The 22,783-nt window shown below is 51.6% G+C and overlaps 3 protein-coding genes and 2 long non-coding RNA genes across 13 annotated transcripts in view; 3 read left to right on the top strand and 2 right to left on the bottom strand.

The window, feature by feature from the left end:
• ABHD6 (abhydrolase domain containing 6, acylglycerol lipase) overlaps positions 1 to 3,785 on the top strand; it is a 58,995-nt gene extending 55,210 nt beyond the window's left edge. For all 6 annotated transcript variants that reach the window (XM_008260838.5, XM_008260839.5, XM_089306027.1 and 3 more), the window contains one exon: positions 2,316 to 3,785. In XM_008260838.5, the coding sequence (XP_008259060.1) occupies positions 2,316 to 2,492 (177 nt within the window). In that variant the 3' untranslated portion in view covers positions 2,493 to 3,785. The remainder of the gene's footprint in view (positions 1 to 2,315) is intronic.
• Positions 1,359 to 2,405, bottom strand: LOC149124340 (uncharacterized). Its single transcript, XR_016214762.1, has 2 exons — positions 2,265 to 2,405; positions 1,359 to 1,595 (listed from the first exon to the last, which is right to left on the bottom strand). It is a non-coding gene; the product is annotated as an uncharacterized LOC149124340 (long non-coding RNA).
• Positions 3,786 to 9,415: 5,630 nt separating the features above from the next.
• LOC127492327 (uncharacterized) lies at positions 9,416 to 11,686 on the bottom strand. Its single transcript, XR_016214761.1, has 2 exons — positions 11,339 to 11,686; positions 9,416 to 10,843 (listed from the first exon to the last, which is right to left on the bottom strand). It is a non-coding gene; the product is annotated as an uncharacterized LOC127492327 (long non-coding RNA).
• A 10-nt stretch (positions 11,687 to 11,696) lies between these two features.
• RPP14 (ribonuclease P/MRP subunit p14) lies at positions 11,697 to 21,161 on the top strand. Of its 4 annotated transcripts, none has more exons than XM_008260841.5 (6): positions 11,697 to 11,873; positions 14,921 to 15,018; positions 15,135 to 15,219; positions 17,862 to 17,938; positions 18,391 to 18,469; positions 18,960 to 21,161. In XM_008260841.5, exons 2-6 carry the CDS (start codon positions 14,942 to 14,944, stop codon positions 19,014 to 19,016), a joined length of 375 nt encoding a protein of 124 aa, XP_008259063.3. In that variant the 5' UTR covers positions 11,697 to 11,873; positions 14,921 to 14,941; the 3' UTR covers positions 19,017 to 21,161. The 4 variants fall into 4 exon arrangements, with proteins under 4 accessions (XP_008259063.3, XP_002713450.4, XP_069906776.2 ...); XM_002713404.6 differs by having other exon boundaries at positions 11,866 to 12,127; XM_070050675.2 differs by lacking the exon at positions 11,697 to 11,873 and adding an exon at positions 11,889 to 12,131.
• HTD2 (hydroxyacyl-thioester dehydratase type 2) lies at positions 19,119 to 21,161 on the top strand. The gene has a single exon (XM_002713273.6). The coding sequence runs from the start codon at positions 19,119 to 19,121 to the stop codon at positions 19,623 to 19,625; it is 507 nt and encodes a 168-aa protein (XP_002713319.3). The 3' UTR covers positions 19,626 to 21,161.
• Positions 21,162 to 22,783: the final 1,622 nt, after the last annotated feature.

The following is a 22,783-nucleotide window of genomic DNA, read 5'->3' as shown; positions in this document are numbered from 1 at the left end:
GCAGCAGACTGGGAGGGCCTGTGCACATGGACATGGTCTGTTACCCTTCACGTCCCTTCTCCCTCGCCGGCACACTGCCTGGTATTCAGAAACTCCAGGGTGCACAGAGAGTGAACAAGCAAGTGAGAAAGTAAATGCACATCTTAGCAAAGGGACAAAGTCACCAACCCACTGCCTACAACCTAAGTCCCTTACTACTCAGTGTTTGATGAGCACCTGATAAGTGTCCGACACTGGAGTAGGCCCTGGAGATAGGACACCAAGACAGACAGGACCCCTGCCCGCAGCAGCTTCCAGTCCACCTACCACTGTCACCCTGGCGGGGCAGGGACAAGGGTGAGATGAGGGAGAATATTATGCAAGCGTGGACTCAGACCCTACCTGTGTTTACAGTGTTCGTATTTTGTCACCATGAGTCTTTTTTTGCACTAATGTTTCTTTTTAAAAATACGGCATTAAAGTATTTTTCACCTCAACTGCTGAGTGTTCAGATGCCTCCCTTATCCTAATCCTGGCCCTGGTCCGAAGTGGGATAGGCAAGAAGTTGCTAAGCATAACACAGTAGCCTGTGCAAGAAATAGCCGACGTGGTGCCCGCTCACTGCAGGTCCCATAGGACTGTGAGAGCTGCTGCGTGCGAGCTGGCTATGTAGTGCCCACGGGGATGCCGAAGCCATTTCCCCAGGGCTTCTGCTCTCTCTGCAGGATACACACTCAGTTGGGAGTTGGGACTTTTTCATGTTTTTTTTTTTTTTTTTCCACCTGCTGACTCCAGCTGCATTTCCTCTGGGTGTTTTCCCACAGCAGCAGGCTTTGTTCCTGCTCAGACAGTTCCCACAGCAACCCTCGCTGTGAGCGAGTGACCAGGCACAGGGGCCCGAGGCCTCGGCTGGGTGCTCCCCTGATGCTCTGCTCCCCGTTAGCTGTTCCCTTCTCTACAGCGGCAGTGCCCTGTTCTTGACTGAGCCGTTCTGCCCACCCCATTTCCCACTGGACGGACCGTTTAGGTTTTCATGATCTGGTTGAGGAGAGCACAGCCAACCAAAGCAAACCAAACCCAGACTGCGGCTTGAGCTTGCTGAGGTTTGCTTTGGCCATTAAGGGTGGGGTGGAAGGGTGCTCTTCCTGTGTGGACTGAAGGTGCAGGTGATCCAGAGAAGCATGGAGGCTGGGACGGAGAGGAGGCTGCATGGCAGGGCTGACCCTGATGAAGATGAAATGAGCTGTGTGGGCAGTGCTGGCCCTGGAGAGAGGCTGGCTCTCATTCTGGAAAGCCCTCCCTGTTCATAGACTTCAGGGCCAGGGCTCACACGGGTCTGGGGATCCCCAAAGGAGCTTCAAAGACATAGTTAGCATTCGTTTCTCTCTTTTAAAAAGATTTATTTGTATTTATTTTAAAGACAGAGTTATATATAGAGAGAGATGGAGAGAGAGAGAGAGGTCTTCCATCCGCTGGTTCACTCCCCAAATGGCCACAATGGCTGGAGCTGAGCCGATCCAGAACAAGGAGCCTCTTGCAGGTCTCCCATGTGGGTGCAGGGGCCCAAGGACTTGGGCCATCCTCAACTGCTTTCCCAGGCACATTAGCAAGTGGAACTGGATCAGAGGAAGAGCAGCCAGGACTCGAACCAGTGCCCATGTGAGATGCCAGTGCTGCAGGCTGGGGCATTAACCCACTGTGCCACAGCACCAGCCCCCAGCATTCATCTCTTGCACCTTCCTCATGTGCCCTTGCCGCAACGTGGGCTACTCTACTCCAACCATAGGGCCAACTTGATCAAGTACTCTCCTTACCACAGCCCCACAACCCCTCCTCAATCCCTCTTCCGTGCCCGTCCACACTGTCCAATGCCGTCTCAGCCACTGAGCTCCTGCTTGACCCCTGCACTCGTTGCCACCTCTCACCCTTGTCTGCTTCCTTTTCCATGAATTCTCCCCACTCCTGTTCCCCCAGCACTCAGAAACAATATCGTCCTTCACTGTCCCCCTGTGGTCCCTCAGCTCCCAGGTCCTCTGCCAGCAGAGCCCTGGTCACATGGTGGTGCCTCTGTCCCTTGGTGTGCCTGGCCTCCCCACCAGGGCATAACCTCCTTGCAAGTGGGACTGTGTGTTTTCCACCATGGTGTCACTGAGAGCAGTGCACCTGCTGGCACCAGTTATAGCCTCCAACAGGAGGCATGCTGGTCACTAAGTGTCAGGCCCCAAACTGAAGAGACAGGGTCCTGAACTTCAGCCCAATGTCCCCTGCCAAGCCACAAAGCCCACCTGTGCATCCAGTTCTCTATGTAGCATCTCATTCCCTCTCTTGCCCGGCAGGTGCTTGATGTGTCTGGGGCAGATGTGTTGGCTAAGTCAATCACCAACTGCCAGGTGGAGCTTCTGGAAAACTGTGGGCACTCGGTGGTGATGGAGAGACCCAGGAAGACAGCCAAGCTCATGGTCGACTTTCTAGCCTCTGTGCACAACACAGACAACAACAAGAAGCTGGACTGAGGCCCGACTGCAGCCTGCATTCTGCACACGGCATCCGCTCCCCCCTCCTCCAAGCCTGACGCGGCCACCACTCTCAGGGATCCTGCCCCCAAGGTGGTCGGAGCGCCGGCGACCCCGAGGAAAGCCCGTCCTCAATCCCTGGTGTCCATGGTTCCACAGAGCTTGAGGGGCCACAAGGAAATCTCCAAGATCTTTTTCACAAAACAGAAACTCACCTGGAACAAGACAAGAAAACCCAGCCACGAAACCTACTGAGACGTCTTCAAGTTCATATCGCTGACTAGCTTGTCCAAAGCAGCCCCCTTGGACTGAAGTCACGGACGACACTTTGTTTTGAGACATTCCTCACGGACTGAGACTCCAGATACTTCTGTTGCTTCCGCCGTCTTCCCCTGCATGGTCAGTGCCTTCGATAGGAGCGTTAGTCCCCATTCGCTGAACCTTCTTGTTTAAGTCTAACTCAAGTTTTCTGTAAAGAACCCACACGTGATTGCAGCCCATTGGCCCCAGGGCGTGAGGGGAGAGTGGCCAGCTGGAGAACAGGTTTCTGTGTGGAGGGCCGTGAGTCCATCTTGGCCAGCCTGAGCAGTGAAGAACACAGGTGGGTGCTTTGTGGGCCATCCACGAGTCAGGGACGTCGTGAGTGAACCCTGGACAGTCACAGAAGGAAGAACACCTGAACGCCTGGCCGGGTGGGTGTCCCCTGGCTAATGCATTATTTTTAAAAATAGGACTAATAAAGCAATAACGTTCCAGACATCCATCTAAGTGAGCAGACTCAAGTTCCGCACTCGAGAAACTTGTGGGCCTCTTTTGTATTTTGCTGTGCTACTGAAAACCCTTGGATGTGAAAGACGAGTTTGCCAATGGATTCTGTGAATTCTGTGAACAATAACGTGATTGAAAACAAATCTGAAACAGCTGGAAAACTGACCACATTGACATGAAATGAGTTTAATGAAGTCTCGATCAGCAACATGCAGGTGGTTTCTATTTTGCACTCCAAGTTTAAGTGCAGTTTTGGCGGATTTTCTGTTAACTTTAAAATGTGTTTTCAAGTGCTGCTTGTTCTACATGAGATGGAAATCTGCTTGGATGAGTGATTAGTTTCAACTTAACAAATCATGTTTGCAGTCTTTGCTCAATTGAAAGCACCATCAGTCTGTCACTCTGACTCCTTTCTGTTGTGTTTAGGAGCCATAAACTCCCCAGGAATTTCATTCTTTAAAAGAAGGTCTACAGCCAGGTCGTTCTAAAAATAAAGTGGTTTAAACTTTATAGTTTAAATTGGCACTCAGGACTTGGTCTGAATAATTTATCAGAGAAGAGTGGAACACAGACCTTAAAAACAAGAAGATATGAAAAATGTCACATCAAACTTGTGGGATGTAGCTAAGGCTGTGCACAAAGGGAAATTCATAGGCTTAAATACATGTATCAGAAAGGAAAGACTGAAAATACATTACATTTCCATCTCAAGAAACTAGAAAAGAAACAGGAAATCAAAGCCAGAGAAAACTAGAACAAGTAATACAGATGAAAACAACAATCAGTAGAATAGAAAAGAAAGTAGATATTAGATATTTGACTTGTTCTAATCTCCTGTGCTCACCACAAAATTCTGAGCTTTGTGAGAGAGGGAGTCAGTCTTGCTGGGGCTGGGTGGTGGCAGATGGTTTCCTCAGGATTGCTGCAGAAGTCCTAGTCCTGCCCTGGGATGAGGCTGAGAAACCCCACTGGGGGCAGGAATTCATGTGCTCTGGGTGGGGAAACAGCCGAGGATCACATTGGAGGAAGCTGCTGCACTGTGCCCTCAGTGGGGTCATTTAGGCAGGATATGTGCTGTCCCTCCCAGCCCAGGACAGTGGGCAGGTTCTAGCACACGTCATGGCTCCCACCCCCTCTGCCACAAGAAAGCATTGACTAGAAGTCAATGTGCCAGTCATCTTTTACAGCCCTATTATGTGGGTTTCCAAAGCTCTCTCGTGGTACAATTCTAGCCCCACCAAGAGAGGGGAGGAGAACCCTGGTGCCCCACTTACCACCTTAGTGATTACAACAAGCCAGCCAGTGTCCCACCCCGACGCCAGACCCACTGGGCCCTAGGGCGTGTGCCTTTGATGATGGTCTTGGAAAGAAGAAAGGAATTGGGTCATCATTCTTGCATGACAGCCAGAAACTCGACAGTAACAATGGAAAGCCCCGGGAATCACAGCTGGGCTCTTGATCCTACTGCCTAGAGTTGTTGTCTTCAGGGCTGCTGTAGCTGCAGCCACCACCCCGGACAGGCACTGAAGATGCACACACAGTGGTTAGGACTCCGTTTGCCATCAGTCTGGGCTTCTTGTCCAGGACAGGGATGACACGAGCAGGGACTGGTGTGACATGCACCAGTTTGCTGGCACTGCCTGTTTGTGAGTCCGTGTCTTCCCTTTCTCCATCCCAGGGACCCTTCTCAGCCAATACTGAAGGATTGCAGTGTGTGCGCTGGGCCAGGCTGGAGGACTGAAGCTCACAGCTCCGTGCCTGGTGCAGTTCTGCATGTTTTCCATGCATTGCCTTAGGAAACTTTCAACTCACTGAGGTCTGAACAGCACTGCCCTTTACAGAAAAGGAAGCAGAGGCACAGAGAAGTGTTAAGTCTCGCTCGAGGTCACACAGCAAACACCTAGAGGCAAGTCAGCCCCTCAGTTTGTAATTGAAGGTGTTGTGAAAACAGTGCTTTCAGGGTGAGAGTTTAGCCCGGCAGTTAGGACTGGTTAAGATGCTCACATCCTATATCAGAGCTCCTGGGTTTGATGCCTGGCTGTGCCCCCGACTCCAGCTTTCTGCCAGTGAAGACCCTGGGAGGCAGGAGTGAAGGCTCAGGTAATTGGTTTCTGGGAGTGGGTGTTTGGTGCAGCAGTTAGGATGTCACTTGGGGCACCCACATCCCATACTGGGGAGCGTGGGTTTGAGGACTGGCTCAGCTCCTGATTCCAACTTCCTGCTGATTTAGACCCTAGGAGGCAGCAAATGATGGTCCAAGTAGTTAGGTCCCAGCCACCCATGGAGGAGAATCAGAGGGAGTTCCAGGCTCTTGCCTCCATCTGGCCCAGACCCAGCTGTCATGGACATATGAAATAGCAGATAGAATAACTCTGTCTCTCTCTTCCTTTCAAGTAAATAAACAATTTTTGAATTAAAAAGTAGGGGCCAGTGCTGTGGCATAGCGGGTGAAGCCGCTGCCTGCAATGCCAGCATCCCCATATGGGTGCCGGTTCAAGTGCTGGCTGCTCCACTTCTGACCCAGCTCTCTGCTATGGCCAGGGAAAGTAGTGGAAGATGGCCCAAGTCCTTGGGGCCCTGCACGGTGTGGGAGACCCAGAACAAGCTCTGGGCCCCTGGCTTTGGATCGGCCCAGCTCTGGCTGTTGTGAGCATTTGGGAAATGGACCAGCAGATGGAAGACCTCTCCCCTCCTCCTTGCAACTCTGCCTTTCAAATAAATAAATAAATCTTAATAAATAATTAGGCCCCTGCCAGCCACATGGGAGACCTGGCCTGAGTTTCCAGCTCCCAGCTTCAGCCCAGCCCAGCCCTGACTGTTGTGGGCATTTGAGGGGTGAACCAGTGGATGGATCTTTGTCAAATAAATAAAAATTACAAACAAAACATTGCTTTCACTGGTTCAAATGAGCCCTCCCATGCAACCTACCAATCAAGCCTAGGGCCCTGTTGGCTCACTTGGACTGGCCTGAATGCAGGTGCTTTAGCAACTGATGGCTGAGGCCACACCTCCTGGCATGGGCCTCGGTCATTCCTTCAGCATAGTTAAGGGCCTCCAGCCTCCTGATGGGGTGGAAGCGGAGCTCACAGGATGCTGCCTTCCTTCTGCCAGGGGCAGACCAAGGCACAGATTGCCCTCCTCATTCCTGCCTCTTGAATAACCAGGACTGGTTTCTTGCCCACCCTGGAAGGTCTCATTCACCACGTGGGTACCCCTCCTTTCCCCCATTCTCTGGTGTTTGTCCAAAGCAGTTTCCGCTTTGAGAGGCCCTGGCTCAGTCTCCTTGTCTCTCTGGGGTCAGGCGTGGAAAGCTGACACACGGTGTGCCCTGTTCCTCCCAGCTGCACAAGGCTCTGCTGGGGTCAGCTCAGGCGCCTTGAAGGGGATCCAACTGGCCAGGGACTTTCTCAATGCCTTCGGACACATTGGGGGTTGAGTTTTTCTCAAAATTTCTTAAAGAACGACCTCCCATCTTCTGGTTCACTTTCCAAATGCCTGCAACAACCCATGTAGGTGGCAGTTATTTGAGCCATCACCACTGCACATTAGCAGGGAGCTGGAATGAGAAGTGGAGGCAGGACTCAACCCCAGGCACTGATGTGGGGTGCCAGTGTCCCAAGCAGTGCCTTATCTGCTGTACCAAATGCCCCTCCTGGGAAGACGGGGTTCTGACAGTTCATTGACGAGAGACCAAAGCCGCTGGACGGCAATGACTGTTGTCCGCGGCTGGCTCCTGGGGAGGCGCTGCCTGGACATTCACAGAGCGTAGGCGCACGGTCCCTCTCCCAAGCTCTCAGGGCCAGGTGGCGTCGGAACTCAGAGATGTTCCAATTCAGAAATGTCTGCAGGTGTCCACACAAAGCATATCACCCCCGCGGTGGGTATGGGGTCCTCCCTCACCATCAGATACGCCCACACTTCTGCCAGGCACGATGCGCAGGCGCACACCCACCGCCAGTGGGCCAGAAGCTGCACACAGCCTCTCCTTAGCTCAAGTTGAGCATCGGTTTGATTTCCGGGTTTAGGATTGCAGATAAGGGGTGGGGCCCTGCCTCTCGTTCCCCTCTCCCACCCTTGGGGGGCGGGGGGGCGTTACACTGAGGAAGTGGCTGTTCTTCCACTGGGGAAGGATAGAGCAGCCAGCACATGGTGTGGGCCACAGCTCCCTCTTGTGCCTGACTCTCAGTAGCGGGTCCTGATTTTACTGAATAGTGTTGTGACAGTGATCACCGTCTCTTTAAAATAAATCAGAATGAACGCTAATGACTTGCAAGTCTCCTACACCCTCCACACAGCCCACCCTTCACATCTGTGTGCACACACACCTGTAGAGAGGATTCATTTTTTACAGAAATGGGGGTCAAGCTGGATGTCACCCTCCCCTTGCTCTACTCATTCGTCTACCTGGGGGAGGCGGAATAGAACCTTCTGTGCTGGGGCCTGTGACTTCTCAGACAAATGACCTAACTTCTGTAGCTCCGTTTTCCTCGTCTGTGAAAGGGGGTGGTAAGAGTGACATCGCACAGCCAATGGGGTACTGTGCGCAAGCAGTCTGGCGCCTGGCAGGTCTCCCTAACCAGAAGCATTGGCCGCAGTTCCACAGCTTTGAACTTGTGATCGTGATCACTTTCTCTGTCCTGTCTCCAATCTGCGGACATAAGTGGGTGCGATTCCCATTGGCTGGCTGGATGGGTGGGTGGAGATGCATGGGGCTGGAATACCAGTTGAGAAAGCGCCCCACCTCTTACAACATCCGCTTGGTGTTGGTTAGCAAGGCCCAGCGAGGAGCCCCATGGCAGAGGGGAGGCATGGCCCTGACACTCTCTTGGCTGCCTTGTCTTCCAGGAACACGAAGTGCTCAGATCTGCCCCAGCAACTTGGCTCTGAGTCACAGAGACACACAGGGTCTCCCAAGTGGCCCCTGGAGAGACAACTCACTCCATCCAACGCAGTTCAGGGCAACTTTACAAAGTCTGAGGCATTTTTGTGTTCGTGTTTAAAGACTTATTTATTTGGGAGAGAGAAAGAGAGCTTCTGTCTGTTGTTTCACTCCCCCAAACCCCTGCAGTAGCCAAAGCTGCACCAGGACAAAGCCAGCAGCCAGGAATTCAGTCTGAGTCGCGTACCTGAGTGGCAGGGGACTAAGTATTTGGGCCATCATCTGCTGCCTCCCAGGCACATTAGCAGGAAGCTGGCTTGGAAGCAGAGTAGCCAGCACTCCAGTAGGGGATGCCGGTATCCCAAGTGGCAGCTTACCCTGCTGTGCCACAATGGCCGCCCCTGTGTGTCTTGATTTGGACTGATGTTGGGATTATGTCACCGGGAAGGAAAAGCCCCCATCCCGAATCTCTGGGAGGGAGCTTCAGAAGGTGGTTTCCTTTGGCCATGGAAGAGGCGGAAGGGAGACCTAGTTTTCATGAAGTCACCCTCCACGTCTTTGAAATGGATGCTAGAAGCTTTAGTACCTATTTTAAGAGTAACCTTTAACTAAAAATCAAGTTACCCACCCATATCTTTATCCTTCAAAGGAATCCGTTTAGTCCTCAACTCTGGAATAGCAAACAGCACTGACAGACATTTTGGGCGATGGGGAAGGTATTTCTGTTACCGGGAGTTCCGTCCCTGTCCCGCTGCCAATCACAAAAATGAGGACAGGGTTTGGGATGAGGGAAAGGGAACTTTCATCCACTGACAGCCGGGAGGGTGCCAGGTCTCCAGGTCTTCAGGTCGACCACCTCGTAACTGAGGGTGTTGGTGGGGGGAAGGGGGATTAAACAAGGCTCCAGGGAAGCGGGTGCTGGGGTGTCGAAATCGCCAAGGAGCCGCGGGGCTCAGGTGTTAGGGCCAAGGCCTGTCGCCAGACCCAGGGTGGCCTTTGAGGTCCGCAGGGGGTGTGGTGGGTGATACCTGGTTAGGTCGGCGGCTCTGCACAGGAAGCTGAGACAAGGAACATGCAACGTGTGCATCAGGACATGGGCAGGGGGGAAGCCAGCCGTCCAGCTCTGAAGCATCGGCCTCCCGGCCTTCCCTTTAGCCTAAGCAGTTACAGTGGCCTGTTATTTTATACCTGGGTACACCTCACTGTCGGGGTTTGGTGCAGGAGGAGGGTGAAGGTTACCCAAGGTTCTTTGAACCCCCAAATACGTGAGCTGTCCTTGCTTTTCTTTTTTCCTTTATTTAATTCATTTTGAAAGACAGAGAGAGAGAGAGAGACAGAGAATCTTCTGCTGGTTGACTTCCCAAATGCCCACAACAGCCAGCGCTCGGTCAGGCTAAAGCCAGGAGCCAGGAATCCAGTCTGGGTCTCCCACGTGAGTGGCAGGGACCCAAGTATGTGCCAAGCGCCCGCCCCACTGCTCTGGAATTTGTGGCCCGCGGGCTGGCAGGCTGTGTTTACCAGGCGGCAGGAGGACAGGGACTCTCATGCCGAGTGTTTCCTGGGTGGCAGACACTTTGTACTGCCGACTCACAACCCGGTGGGGTAGATGCTACTGATCTCTACTCCATGGGAGAGACTAGGAAGCTGGATAAGTGGCAAAGGATGTTTGGAAGTGTGTTATGGCAGCTTCTGAAATCCAAGCTTTTTTTTTTTTTTTTTTTTTTTTTTTTTGAGAAAGAAAGTGCCACTGTGTCTGAGGTCTGCATTGAATTTTTCCATGTCTTTCTCATGTGGACCAAGCCCTGTCTCCTTTGAAGGAGAAGAAAGGGACGCAGGAGCCACATGACGGGGGAGCACGGCCAAGGCCAAGGCCTGAGGTTTCAGGAACCAGCAGAGGGTGGAAATCTGAGAATAGCAATGAGGGAGAAGGGCCTCACTGACCCAGGCTCAGGCTTGGCTGTGCAAGGCAACCACTGGCCGCCCCACACTCCCAACCAAAGCAGGATCAGCATCTCTCGTCTATGAACGAATGCATTCTGTGAATGCATGCCGAGTGGGTGCACTGGCAGCGCTGAGCCAACGCAGACGAGGCCTTGTCCGCAGGGGGCTTGCGCTGCAGCTTCCCTCCCACCCAATCCTCAGTGCAGCGGGGAGAGCGCCGGCTAGAACCTGACAGCCCGTTCCACCACTTCTCACTGTGTCGTCTTGGGCAAATCGCTTAGCCTATCTGTGCTTCAGTTTTCACTCCTGCATGGTTATAATAGCTACCTCAGGACTGTGAGGTGGTTCCACAAGGTGACCTGTGTAGAATTTTTTGCATAGTGCCTGGCGCACATTAAGCACTTGAGAAATACTCACCGTTGTTATTATTGTTGTTGTTATTATTAAATAAGTCCACCGAATTCCCAGCACCCAGAATTCCCAGCACCTAGAGCTGGTACTGTGGGGCAGCAACGGACGCTGGCATCCCACGTCAGAGCACTGCTCTGACTCCTGGCTGCTCTGCTTCTGATGCAGCTCCCTGCTAATGCATCTGAGAACTCAGCAGATGACGGCCTGGGTCCTTGGGCCGCTGTCACTGGTGTGGGAGACCCAGACAGAGTTCTGGGCTCTTGGTGTCCGCCTAGTGGCTGTTGTGGCAATTCGGGGCGAGAACCAAGGAGTGGAAGATCTCTCTTTCACTTTGCCTTTCCAAATCATAAATCTGAAAAAAAAAATAAATAAATAAATAAATAAATAAATAAAAAAATAAAAAGGCCAGCGCCGCGGCTCACTAGGCTAATCCTCCGACTGTGGCGCCGGCACACCGGGTTCTAGTCCCGATCGGGGCGCTGGATTCTGTCCTGGTTGCCCCTCTTCCAGGCCAGCTCTCTGCTGTGGCCAGGGAGTACAGTGGAGGATGGCCCAAGTGCTTGGGCCCTGCACCCCATGGGAGACCAGGAAAAGCACCTGGCTCCTGGCTCCTGCCATCGGATCAGCGCGGTGCGCCGGCCGCAGCGCGCTGGCCGCGGCGGCCATTGGAGGGTAAACCAACGGCAAAGGAAGACCTTTCTCTCTGTCTCTCTCTCTCACTGTCCACTCTGCCTGTCAAAAAATAAAAAATAAAAAAAAAAAAAACACAGACAAGAATAGTGCTGAGTGCACAACAGGCACTCAGCGCGGAGTTAGTGAACAAACGTATGGATGAAGCTTGGCTTACGTTTGCAAACAGGACCAGGTGGGTCTTTTCGTGTCCACTCAGAGCACCTCCTATGTGCTGGCAACCACAGGGGACACTGAGGGAAGGTGCTGTCCGTCTTTGGGAGGTGCTGGGTACAGCAGAAGTTAAGCAGCGGAGATGCTAGACATCTACTGGCTGAAAAACCGAATGCATGAATAAATGAATGCCATGAAGCACTCTGCGGGGCTGCATACACACACCTCACGACCCGCACTCCGAGCACCCGGGGCGCCCCCAGGTTTCTCCCGAGTGGACACCAGAGGGCGCTGAGCTCCGCAGGGCTCACATCCCGAGGAGGATTCACGCCTGGGTCCTGGGGCGGACGCCGCGCGGTGACGTCACATCCGCCAGGACGGCACGCTTCCGGGGGCGGGACAGGAACAAGCCAAACGAAAACTTACCGGGAGTTTGCCGGGCCCAGGCGCTGGCAGTCCCTTAGGGGCTCCAGACCTTGGCGGATATTCGGAGCGAACCGGAGTCAGAGGAGGAGTCTTGCTCGTCCAACCGAGAGCAGGTAGGCGGAAGCCCTGGGGCGGCGGTTGTGTTCTGGACGTGCGCTCAGTCGGCCGCGCGGGTGTCCCCGGGCGCGTGCGCCGGGGTAGAGCGACCGGGAGGGAGGAGCCGGGCCGCAGGAGGTGCTGGGGGGCTCCAGCCGATCGTCCTCCCCGGTGTCGGTCTCGGCCGCGCCGGGCGGCCGGGAGGACTAAGCGGGCCCAGGGGACAGTGTGCTGCATCAGCGGCGGTCGCCACTTGGAAACGATGGAAAACGTAGGTCCCTAAGTCGCTGGGGGTTGATTTGTTGAAATAATTGAGTGAAAGTGTGGAGACCGCCTGCCGTATGCGGGGCCCTATTGTCGGTCCCTGGAGAAGGGCAGTGAGCCGGACGGAGCCGTGGACACCCTGCCGGGGCAAGGAGAGGAGGAGGGGGAGAGAGAACGTGAATTGCGGGTCTGTTACTAGCTGGCAGACGCCCGGGGTGGGGGGTGGGGGGCGAACAGGGCCCGAGGCGGGGCCGGGGGTCGTCGCGGTGTTAGGATGGGCACCGGGCCACGTGGAGGGGAGTCGGGGAGGCCTAGAAGGAGGCGGCGGGAGGAAGGGCGGTGCGTAACTGGCGGGAGAGCCTGGTGCGTGCGCGGCCCGTGTGCTGGAAGGGACGAGTGCGGACCGTGGCGGGAGCAGCGGTGCGGGGTGCGGCAAGGGCCTCCCGGCAGGCGCACCCGGAAAGAGTCTGGCCTCGCTCTAGACAGATCCGGAGGCGTGGCGAAGTTCTGGGCAGAGCAGTGATGAACCTGAGTGGGGTCTGGTGGATTCTGTGGCTGCGGGGGAGGGGCACAGGGGCGGAATCGGAGACCCTTGGTACCGACAGGGCAGTTTCTAGGCTTCCCTGCCGCCCCTGAGAAGGCTGGCTTCAGAGGTGAAGTGGACCGTGACTCCAGGCGTGCTTCCGTTTGGTGGCGGGCCTGGGGGCCGTGCCAGGCTCATCTTTACTTTCAGAACAGCCTGCAGAGGGCGCTGGTGTCACTGAGGAGTCCGGTTTTTGGCGAGCTCATGTGTTCCATGAGTTTGGAGAGGTGTTTTTTTTTTTTTTTTTGTAATATATGTGTAAGGTAAAACATCGTTTGATCCATTGTTTTTATTTATTTATTTATTTTTTGACAGGCAGAGTGGACAGTGAGAGAGAGACAGACAGAAAGGTCTTCCTTTGCCGTTGGTTCACCCTCCAGTGGCCACCATGGCTGGCGCGCTGTGGCCGGCGCACCGCGCTGATCCGAAGGCAGGAGCCAGGTGCTTTTCCTGGTCTCCCATGGGGTGCAGGGCCCAAGCACCTGGGCCATCCTCCACTGCACTCCCGGGCCACAGCAGAGAGCTGGCCTGGAAGAGGGGCAACCGGGACAGAATCCGGCACCCCGACCGGGACTAGAACCCGGTGTGCCGGCGCCGCAAGGCGGAGGATTAGCCTAGTGAGCCGCGGCGCTGGCCTGATCCATTGTTGTGTGCAGTTAGGTGGCATTAAGTGCATTCTGACTGTTGGGCAGCCACCATCGGTATCCATCTCCCAAATGCCCAGGGTCAGCAACTCCTTCGAAGCACTTGGAAATACTTGAGAAAGCACCTATCATGTGCCAGGCACTGAAAGAAGTAGATGCGATTTTTGCTGTTTTTGCGCTTCTGGTTAGGCGGGGCTCTGGGGGCAGGTGGACGGTCACTGTGCTGTCCTGAAGCCAGAGGCGCAGTTGAACATAGGGTCCCCCGCTGCCGCCGTTCTCTGAGCTCTGTGTCCTCCAAGCCAGACACAGAAAACGCTGAGGTCTGTTGAATGGATGTGTGGATGGAGCTCCTGCCGTCCGGCTTGTGCTTGTCTCTGGGCTCTTCGTCTGGAAATGGGCCTGAACCTGAGAGGTTTTGAAAATGCTCGTCTGGATCTCTGTGACCTTGGCCTAGTTCTTCTCTGTGCTTGGGCCTCAGTTTCTGGGTCTCGGCAGTGGGGAGCCCAGATACTAAGCAAACAGGCAGTGTCAAGACGTCCTATAACGTGAGCATTCCCGAGAGGGCGGCAGAAGGGCTCGAGGGGGAGGCCGGGGGAAGAGGAACCGGAGGGCAGCACTCTGCGGGCCTCGAGCGTGCTCTGAGTTCTCGGAAGGCCCAGACCTCAGCAATGGCTCTGAGTGCCCATTCCAGGAATTCCTCAGTCTCTCACGGAGCTGCCAGGTGGTCCTGCCCAGACCTGACCCTGGACCGAGAGCAGGTTCACCTGGAAGGGGGGCAGCCAGCTGCTTGTTCGTGCTCTGGGCTGACTCAGAGTAAACCAGAAAGGGGCCCGCAGGTCTCAGGTTTGGCTCCTTTATGTTTTCATTTTTTTCCTCTGGATCCAGAGGCACCATTCCAGGGCAGTCTTGCCATGGCAGAGTAGGTAGAGCCTGGGCCAGGCGCTAGCCATGAGGGCGGTAATAGTGTCTGCCTCATAAAATCGCTTTGAAGGCGCAGAAGCTAAGGCATGTGCAGTGCGTAGTGCACACTGGGTGCTTAGTAAGGAGAAATGGGAGCTGGCTTGTTACTGAGGTGGAAGTGAGGGCAGTGGTCTGGCATATTGAACAATATAGCAGCTTCCTTGTATCTGTGGGGTGACCTGCATTTGACCAGAATTAGATAAGTTGCTGTCCTAAGAAGTCACTTTAAAATAAGTCATATTCTTATTAAAAGTGTGAAAAATAGCATTTTAATTTTTAAAGGTTATTTATTTGGAGGCAGAGTGATGGAGAAGAGGGGAGAGACAAAGAGAGCTCTTAGCTGTTGATTTGCTCCACCCCGAACTGCTGCAACAGCCAGGGCTGGGCTGGGCAGGAGCCAGGAGTAGCAGAGGCCCAAGCACTTTAGCCATCCTCTGCTCCTTTCCCAGGCGCATTAGCAGGAACCTGGATCAGAAACAGGGTTGCTGGGGTTCAAACTGGTGCTCCAATATGGGATGCTGGCATTGCAGGTGGCAGCTTAACCAGCTATACCACGATGCTGGCCCCAAGAGCACATGTCTTGGTAATCTCCATCCCTCTTGATTTGCTGTAGGTGTGATCAGCATTGGAAAGGATGGAATTCGAAGAGAGCTGGTCTCAAAGAATAATGCGCATAGATCCCTCCGACTACCACTACATGAAAGTCCGCCTGTGAGTTCAGTCTCCTAAGTTCTATTTTAAATTACTTTTTAATAGACTTGAGCAGCATAAAATTTAACATAATGATGTCTCCCTCTTTCTTTTTTTCTTTGTAATATTCCTTGCAGAGAATTTGAAGAACACGGAATTGGACTGAACGCTGCACAGTTCAAGCAGCTGCTTGTCTCAGCCCTGCAGGAGCTGTTTGGGGAGGTAGGGAGTCACTAGATGCAGTGGACAGTCTGACGTTTCTTTGTAAGAAATACAGAAAGAACACTTTCCAAATGTTATTTTAAAACTGGATTTGGAATCGCAGAAGCTGACTTAGAAATCAAGAATTTGGAGCAGGTTTGTGCTAATGTGCCTTCTATTTGACAAGGATCTTGTTAGACAGATGTTGTGTTCCAGCTCAGAGATACTCAAGGTATGGTCCCAACTTGACAGCCTGCAATCTGTTAGGTTTATTTGTTTGCCAGTCTTCAAGATAGGAGTTCACACCAGAACCAGCACGCTACTTCCGTTGATGAGAAAGCTTGTAAGAAGGTGCGAGTAAACGAAACATGCAGTTGCTGTTCATTCTCACAGACCAGCACCTGGTCAGCTTGTCTTAGCATTCAGTTGAGAACAGAAATAGAAATCTGAAAGCTAAGCGAGAAGACAAGACAGGATTCTCAGCAAACTACTTCCTGGTTCATGTATTGTATCAAAATTTGCTAAGTTCCTTAGAAAATATAAAACTTGTACTCTGTAAAAAACCTTGCTAAGAGGGTGAAAACACAAATTACAGACAGAAAAGTGGTGTTAATAGATAAGTTTATTTTGGTGCAAAAATTTTTGAAATCCATGCATGGTTTGTCCATAATAGGCATTTTCCATGAACTTTTTGAACTTCCCTTGTGTTTACAAAGCACATATCCAGCAAAGGACTCAAATCTAGAATGTAGAAAGAGCTCTGAAGACTTCATAGTAGGTGTGGATGTTACAGTGTGGTGTGTTGATCTGCTGCTTAGGACGCTTGCATCCCATATGCAAGGGCCTGAGATCTAGTCCCGCCCTGCTTCCCATCAGGCTCCCTCTAGTGCGCCTGGGAGGAAGCAGATGATGGCTGAAGTACTTGGTCCCGTGCTACAGTGTGGGAAACCCGGATGAAGTTCCTGACTCCTGACATTGTCCTGTCCAGCTCCGGCTGTTGCAGGCATTGGGGAGTGAACTAGCAGATGCAAAGTCTCTCACTCTGTCTCCTTCTGTCACTCTGCCTTTCAAATAAATAAATCTTTAACAACAACAACAAAAACTTAATAGTAAATAACCTAACAGTCAAACTAGAAAGTGAACAAAAACCATGAAAAGACATCTCACTAAAGAGGATGTGCATTTGGCAAAAGCAGCTGAAAAGATGTTTAACCTTACCTATTAAGGAAATGCATGATAAAAACACAATGCGAAATCAGTGTGTACCTGGCAGAATGAATGAAGTAGAAAAAGCAGTAATACTAAATGCTGACAAGGAAGCAGAGAAATTGGGTCCCTCATGTGAACTGCAGCTGCTCCGCTGTGTGCTTTAGCAGCTTCTGGAGAAAACGGAGCAAGCACCTACCTCCCAGCCCCAACAGAGCACTCCTACGCACTTACTCTGGAGCAGTGCAGCTTGTATGTGCAGATGTTCCAAAACCTAGACACACCTCGGCTGTCCTGCAGTGGATGAATGAATGAACTATGGCACAGTCCTACTGTGAAGTATACTCAGTGGTAAAAAAGGATCAACTGTTGATGCACACAGCTTGAATTTCCAGAGAATGATGCTGAGTTAAGAAAGTTATCCTGGAATATTATACACTCTTGAAATAGCATCATTATATGATTTGGAGAAAGATCAGTGGTTGCCAGAGTTTAGGGACAGAGTTGGGGGGGGGGGGCCACGAGGTGTGGCTATAAAGGGGTTGGAGTGAGGGGATCTTGAAAGGTTCAGTTTTTTGTCCTAATTGTGGTGGTAGTTATATGAAGCTACCTGTGAACTACATACAACTAGCAAATACAAGTCTGTGTATAACTGGTACAGTATGAATTGAATCTGTATTGTACCAGTACCATTTTCCTGGTTTTGAGACTGTGCTGTGGTCATACAAGACCCTGACATTGTGGGGAGGTGAGGTGAAGGGTGCTTGGAACCTCCTTGTACATTCCTCCGTAATATTCCCTGAGTCTATAATTTTTCTAGATAAATTTTTTAAAACCTGTGCACCTTCTATGTCAGGTATGAAACCTGATTCCTGAATCTATACCTGTAAACAGATGTGACCTCTGCCTCACAGTGTAGTGCTCATGGTTCTGAGATAGGAAAACGTGTCCAGCACTGACAGTGAGGAGGAGGCGGAGGAGGAAGAGTGGTGTCCAGTGGGGGAAGAGCACAGCGAGCAGATTGAGCCTCATGGTGAGGATCTGGGAAGAGCAGGTTAAACCAAGGTGAGGAGGCATCAGCACATGAAGAGGTTTGAGAGGAGCATTCTAGGCAGGGGAGTGGTAAGACAACTCAGTGCCAGCACCATTGAATACAATGCTGCTTTTCAAAGGTGGCTCAATTATTTGGGTCCCTGTCACCCCTGTGGCAGACCTGGAAGAAGCTCCTGGCTTCTTTAACTGTAACAGCCACCTGGGGAGTAAACCAGCCAATGGGAGCTCTCCCTCTCCTTCCTTCTCTGTCCCTGTAACTCTTTCAGATACCTAAAATACTTCTTTTTTTTTAAAGATTGCTGTTTGTTGTAGAGGAGAAAGACTCAAAGAATGGACAGGGTTAGTTGTTAGAGTTGAAGAGTAATGATGATAATAGTCTGCTGATAGCGTCCTCTCATATGTAGGTTGGTGCCGCCCTGCCCTTCGACGTCCTCACCTACGAAGAGAAGACCTTGTCAGCCATCTTGAGAGTATGTAACAGGTACGGCAGCTAGTGGGGCATTTCTGGTCTAACAGGGCAGGAAGGCTGGTGGGGAGGTAGAGCAAAGATGCTCTCTTCTGAGAATGAGAAGAACGTGGTTGTGTGTTCTGAGCAACTTCTGGGAGTTTGAACTGGAGTGGATATGAACGTTCACAGCCAGCTGCTGACCGTCTGTAGAGAGGAATGTGGGATTTGGTAACAGTTAGAGGGCTTCTCGTTTGCTGGGATGACTACAAAGTCAGAAATGTGCATTTTAGAAACAGTCTTACTGGAGGTTCAATTATTCTCTGTGACACATTATGCTTTTTATTTTGGGTTGGTAGGGGTTGTTGATTTATTTAAATGAGGCTTTCTAGTAAGAAAGCAGCCACTGGAGGGGCCACGCGGACAGAAGTGCTGGGGAGGTAATGTGGGGACAGAGCTTTATTTATGTTTCCTTGATCTTTCTGCAGTGGTTTTGTCAAATTGTGGAGCTCTCTGACCATGTTAGGATCCTATAAAGGCAACAAGTGTGCTTTCCGAGTGATTCAGGTAAACCATCCCCTCACGTACCCCACAAGGCTGCGTGGCGGTGAGCTGCTTTTCAGCGTGTGTGAGGGAACTTCAAAAAGTGTATAGAAAAAGAAAAAGGTTGATTTAGGTGCAAGACGTTTTGAAATGCATGCCCAGCTTCTGCATCGCACTCATTCCCCACTGGCTTTCTGAGGTGTCCTCGTGTGCTTCCTTCTTGCGCTCGAACAAAACTGGGATGGTTACCGCCATCTGGCTAGGAAGAAGCACAGAGTCCTGCAGTGACATGGGAAAGGGGAGAGGGTCGGGGATAGATTCGGACTCTTGTGATAAAGGCTTCATGTTTCCTTTAATGCTGATGCCTCGTGTGCTAGGTGGTGGTCTGTTGTGTCTGAGCTTCTGACCACTTGTGTAGCTGAGGATGCCCGTGACAGCGCCCTGCCTCGGCTTTGTTTACCCTGTGAGTGCTGTCTCCTCACGAGGCTGTGTTAACCCTTTGTCTGTCTTGTAGGTTTCTCCATTTCTCCTTGCGTTATCTGGTAATAGTAGGGAGCTCGTGTTGGATTGAAATGTCAAGTGCAGACACCTTCTTCTGCTGTCAGAATATTCTTTGGCGCCCACCTAGCACCTGAAGGCAGAAGCAAGCCAAGAGCCACTGTGGGTGCTGAAGATGTTCCCCGTGATCTGCAGCTGTCGCCTTTGGTGGGGTCAGCTGCGGCGGAGCGTCTGCCTGAGTCGCCCTGTGCTGAGCGGGCAGCGCTGCGAGTGCGTGCACATCCGAGTTGGAGACCGGGCCGAACTGAGCAGGGCTTTCACTCAGAGCGACGTGGCTGCCTTCTCGGAATTAACGGGAGACGTCAATCCTTTGCACGTAAACGAAGAGTTTGCGAAGCACACCAGGTTTGGGAAGACGATTGTGCACGGGGTGTTGATCACTGGACTCATCTCAGCGCTCCTGGGCACAAAGATGCCAGGGCCCGGCTGTGTGTTTCTTTCCCAGGAAATTCACTTTCCAGCGCCTTTATATGTCGGAGAAGTTGTTTTGGCGTCGGCGGAAGTGAAGAAACTGAAGCGGTTCATTGCTGTCGTTGCAGTGTCGTGTCGTGTAGTAGAAAGTAAAAAGACCGTTATGGAAGGCTTGGTGAAAGTCATGGTCCCAGAAGCTCCCAGATCCTGAAGTAGGTGTGCAAAGGTGCAAGTTCACACCCAAGAGCTGCAGTTATTAAAAAGCACCTGGCTTAACAGGGACTGTCTCTCTTCCCCGGGGGTGGCCTGTGTTAGGGGAGGGGTGTTCGAATGTGCGCTTTCCAGCTTGGCCACAAGTGCCACAGGCCAGAGTCTGTGCCCCAATCCATCACCTGCCGAGACTTGCAAACTGAAAAACTCCCGGGAAGGTTATTCATCTAAGGCTCAGCTTTGTGAATTTCAAACCCAGACGTGCGTTTGTTAGCACGAGTGTGCCCTTGTCTGTGCAGGAGTTTCTCACAGACGTCGCTAGTGGCATGCAGTAATAGGAGGTGGGTCGTTTCTGAACATGTGCTCTTTACCAGAAGTATTCCTGGGCCCTGGTTTTCAGTCATTTTGGGGTCAGAGTTCATAAATGTGACTGTTCACAACAAGACGACTTCCTGTCCACCTTCAGTGGGACCCACCTTTCAGGTTTCCTGTTACTGCAGAAGGGTTCATGTGCGGACTTGGACTTGGTTGTGAAAGCTGCCTGATTTATTAAGGGGTAGGGACACACACCACGTTGGGGTTAACATGGGAGAGGATGGACACAGAGAGGTAGACGTGGGGCTGACCTGGGGGTGAGGTCGGCCCTGCTTACAGTGGAGCACATAACAGGCCAGTCTTTGAGGGTGATAGGCAGTCTCTGTTAGTACTCTGGGCAGATAATCAATGCAGAGTTTTCATTTTAGGAGTCCAGATTTTTGCCCTTAAAAATGTGCCTGTGTTTCCTGTTGTATAAGTATATGCCTGTTGTAAAGAAAAGAAGAAGTTAAGAAAAATATGATGAAGGCCACAAATGCAAAATTCTTAAGAGTTTGGGGATACTGAAGGGGAAACGCACCTGATGGGTTAATATCAAGTGCTTAGCACCAACACCGCCAATGCTTTTAAGATGAGAGCCTACAGCACCCTCCAGGTGGCCCACCTGTACAGCCTTCAGATGCTAACTCTGCTGCTAGATGTTTTGATTAAGGTGATCAGGTGTAACTGGTTGGTTCTGTCAGATTTCCTGGGATAGAGATTTTATTCCTGCTGGTGGTAAAGTAGATTTTTCAATTTTGGAGTTTTTTTTTTTTTTTTACAAAAAGGGGAGCAGTTGAATTGATTACTAGAAGTAATCATTCTATTCACTAGAGGGCAGGGATGCATATAAAGTGAATACTTTAAAACTGAGCTCGTCACTGTGGCATAGCGAGTTAAGCTGCTGCCTGTAGCGCCGACATCCCATATAGGCGCTGGTTTGAGTCCCAGCAGTTCCACTTCCAGTCCAGCTCCCTGCTAATGCACCTGGGAAAACAGCAGAAGATAGCCCAAATATTTGAGCCCCTGCACCCATGTGGGAGACCTGGATGAAGCTGCTGGCTTCGGCCTAGCCCAGCCCTGGCCATGGCCATTTAGGGTGTGCACCAGTGGATGCAAGATTTTTTGTCCCTCCCTCTCTGTAACTCTGTCACAAATAAATACTTTATTTTTTAAGAAAAAACTGTATAATGCTATTCCATGCTGCAGTTTATGAAGGTGGGAACAAAATGCTCAAGTCAACGTGAGGAGCCAGGGTGCTGTTGTGAGTCCCGGAATGGGCAGCTCGTGCAGGCTCAGGTGCTCCTGAAGAAGACATTTATAGGTAAACCACTAGATGTGCCAAGAATGTTACAGTAACAAAAGAAGACAGAACTCCAGACCTGGACCGCTTGCTCCTGGGGAGCCTGTTCCTTGGGCCTGGCAGCAGCCTTAGAATCATGGAGTCCACAGGTGGAGGGGGGGGTGATCACAACATCAATACTCGGAGTGGGTGGTTTTCCTCACCCAGGGAGCCAGTTCTCTGCATTGATGCTAATCCTTGAAACAGCTCTGTGAAGTTAGTGTCCTGTTGTACAGGCATGGAGTTAGAATGATGCTGTGTGACTTACCCAGGGTCGTGCCCCTAATAGCGGTAGAGTTGGGGGTTCCAGCAAGGCCTTGCCTGGCTTCCAAGCCATTCTTTTGCCATCACCCTGTGGATCTTAAAATGTTTCCGTTACTGGAGCGCTGTCATGTTCTATAATGGTGCCTTGTTATGTGGCATTAAAAGCAATTAATTGGAATCATTCTGTAGAATTGATACATTCAGAACATTCTAGATCTTATTTCTTGCTCTCCTTGTGCTTTTTTTTTTTAAGTATCTGAAATTTGAAGTTTTTATTTTTATTTTTATTTATTTTTAACGTGGAGAGTGAGAGAGAGAGACAGAGAGAAAGGTCTTCCTTTTTGCCGTTGGTTCACCCTCCAGTGGCCACCGCAGCCGGCGCCGCACCAATCCGAAGGCAGGAGCCAGGTGCTTCTCCTGGTCTCCCATGGGGTGCAGGGCCCAAGCACTTGGGCCATCCTCCACTGCACTCCCTGGCCACAGCAGAGAGCTGGCCTGGAAGAGGGGCAACCGGGCCAGAATCCGGCGCCCTGACCGGGACTAGAACCCGGTGTGCCGGCGCCGCAAGGCGGAGGATTAGCCTATTGAGCCACGGCGCCAGCCAATGCTTTTCATATATACTATTACTGGATGGCTTTCATCTGTGCCTCTCACCTCCCCACCCGTTTTCTAAGTTGACAGTGGATATTTGTCTTCAGAGCAGAATTGGTTAAAGAGATAGTCTAAAGAGAGAAAGTTACATGTAGGCCAAGTATGGGCAGAGAAAGCAGCTGTTAACTGCTGTGGCTTTCAAAAGTCGCTTCTCTGTGTGAGCACTTCAGCCTTTTTTATGCTCCCTAGGAGTTAGGGTCTTTGAACTCTGTACGTCAATAAAAGTTGAAATAGGGAAGTAGACAAGAAGTTACTGATGCATCTCAGTAAATGATGATTTTTCGTTTTCACCCAGAGCAGAGAGACTCTGAAGCCACTCACGCTTTGTTAAAGCTGACTATAAGGAAAAACAGCCAAGTGACCTCATTTTGAGCCAAAAAGGGTGTCTGCTAATGCAGGCTTGGGAGAGCCTTAGATTAGGAAGTCCTCTCCCAGGTAACAGATGTGGCTGTGACTGTACCAGGTCACATGTGGGAATGAGTACAAAAGTAGTGACTGGAGGATCAGGCCAGGTCGTGCCAGCACTTTCCGCACAGGGGCATTCTAAG

Source organism: Oryctolagus cuniculus, chromosome 10 (genome assembly GCF_051225735.1).
Source record: "Oryctolagus cuniculus isolate XC-2025 breed Fujian yellow rabbit chromosome 10, ASM5122573v1, whole genome shotgun sequence".
NCBI lineage: Eukaryota > Metazoa > Chordata > Mammalia > Lagomorpha > Leporidae > Oryctolagus > Oryctolagus cuniculus.
This window is presented reverse-complemented; position numbering and strand designations above follow the sequence as displayed.

Bases quoted from the DNA above. Each gene is read 5' to 3' on its own strand.
- RPP14 (XM_008260841.5), top strand. From the start codon at position 14,942: ATGGAATTCGAAGAGAGCTGGTCTCAAAGAATAATGCGCATAGATCCC. The intron at 15,019-15,134 runs GTGAGTTCAGTC...TATTCCTTGCAG, and splicing joins CACTACATGAAAGTCCGCCT to AGAATTTGAAGAACACGGAA. The intron at 17,939-18,390 runs GTACGGCAGCTA...ATCTTTCTGCAG, and splicing joins ATCTTGAGAGTATGTAACAG to TGGTTTTGTCAAATTGTGGA.
- HTD2 (XM_002713273.6), top strand. From the start codon at position 19,119: ATGTTCCCCGTGATCTGCAGCTGTCGCCTTTGGTGGGGTCAGCTGCGG.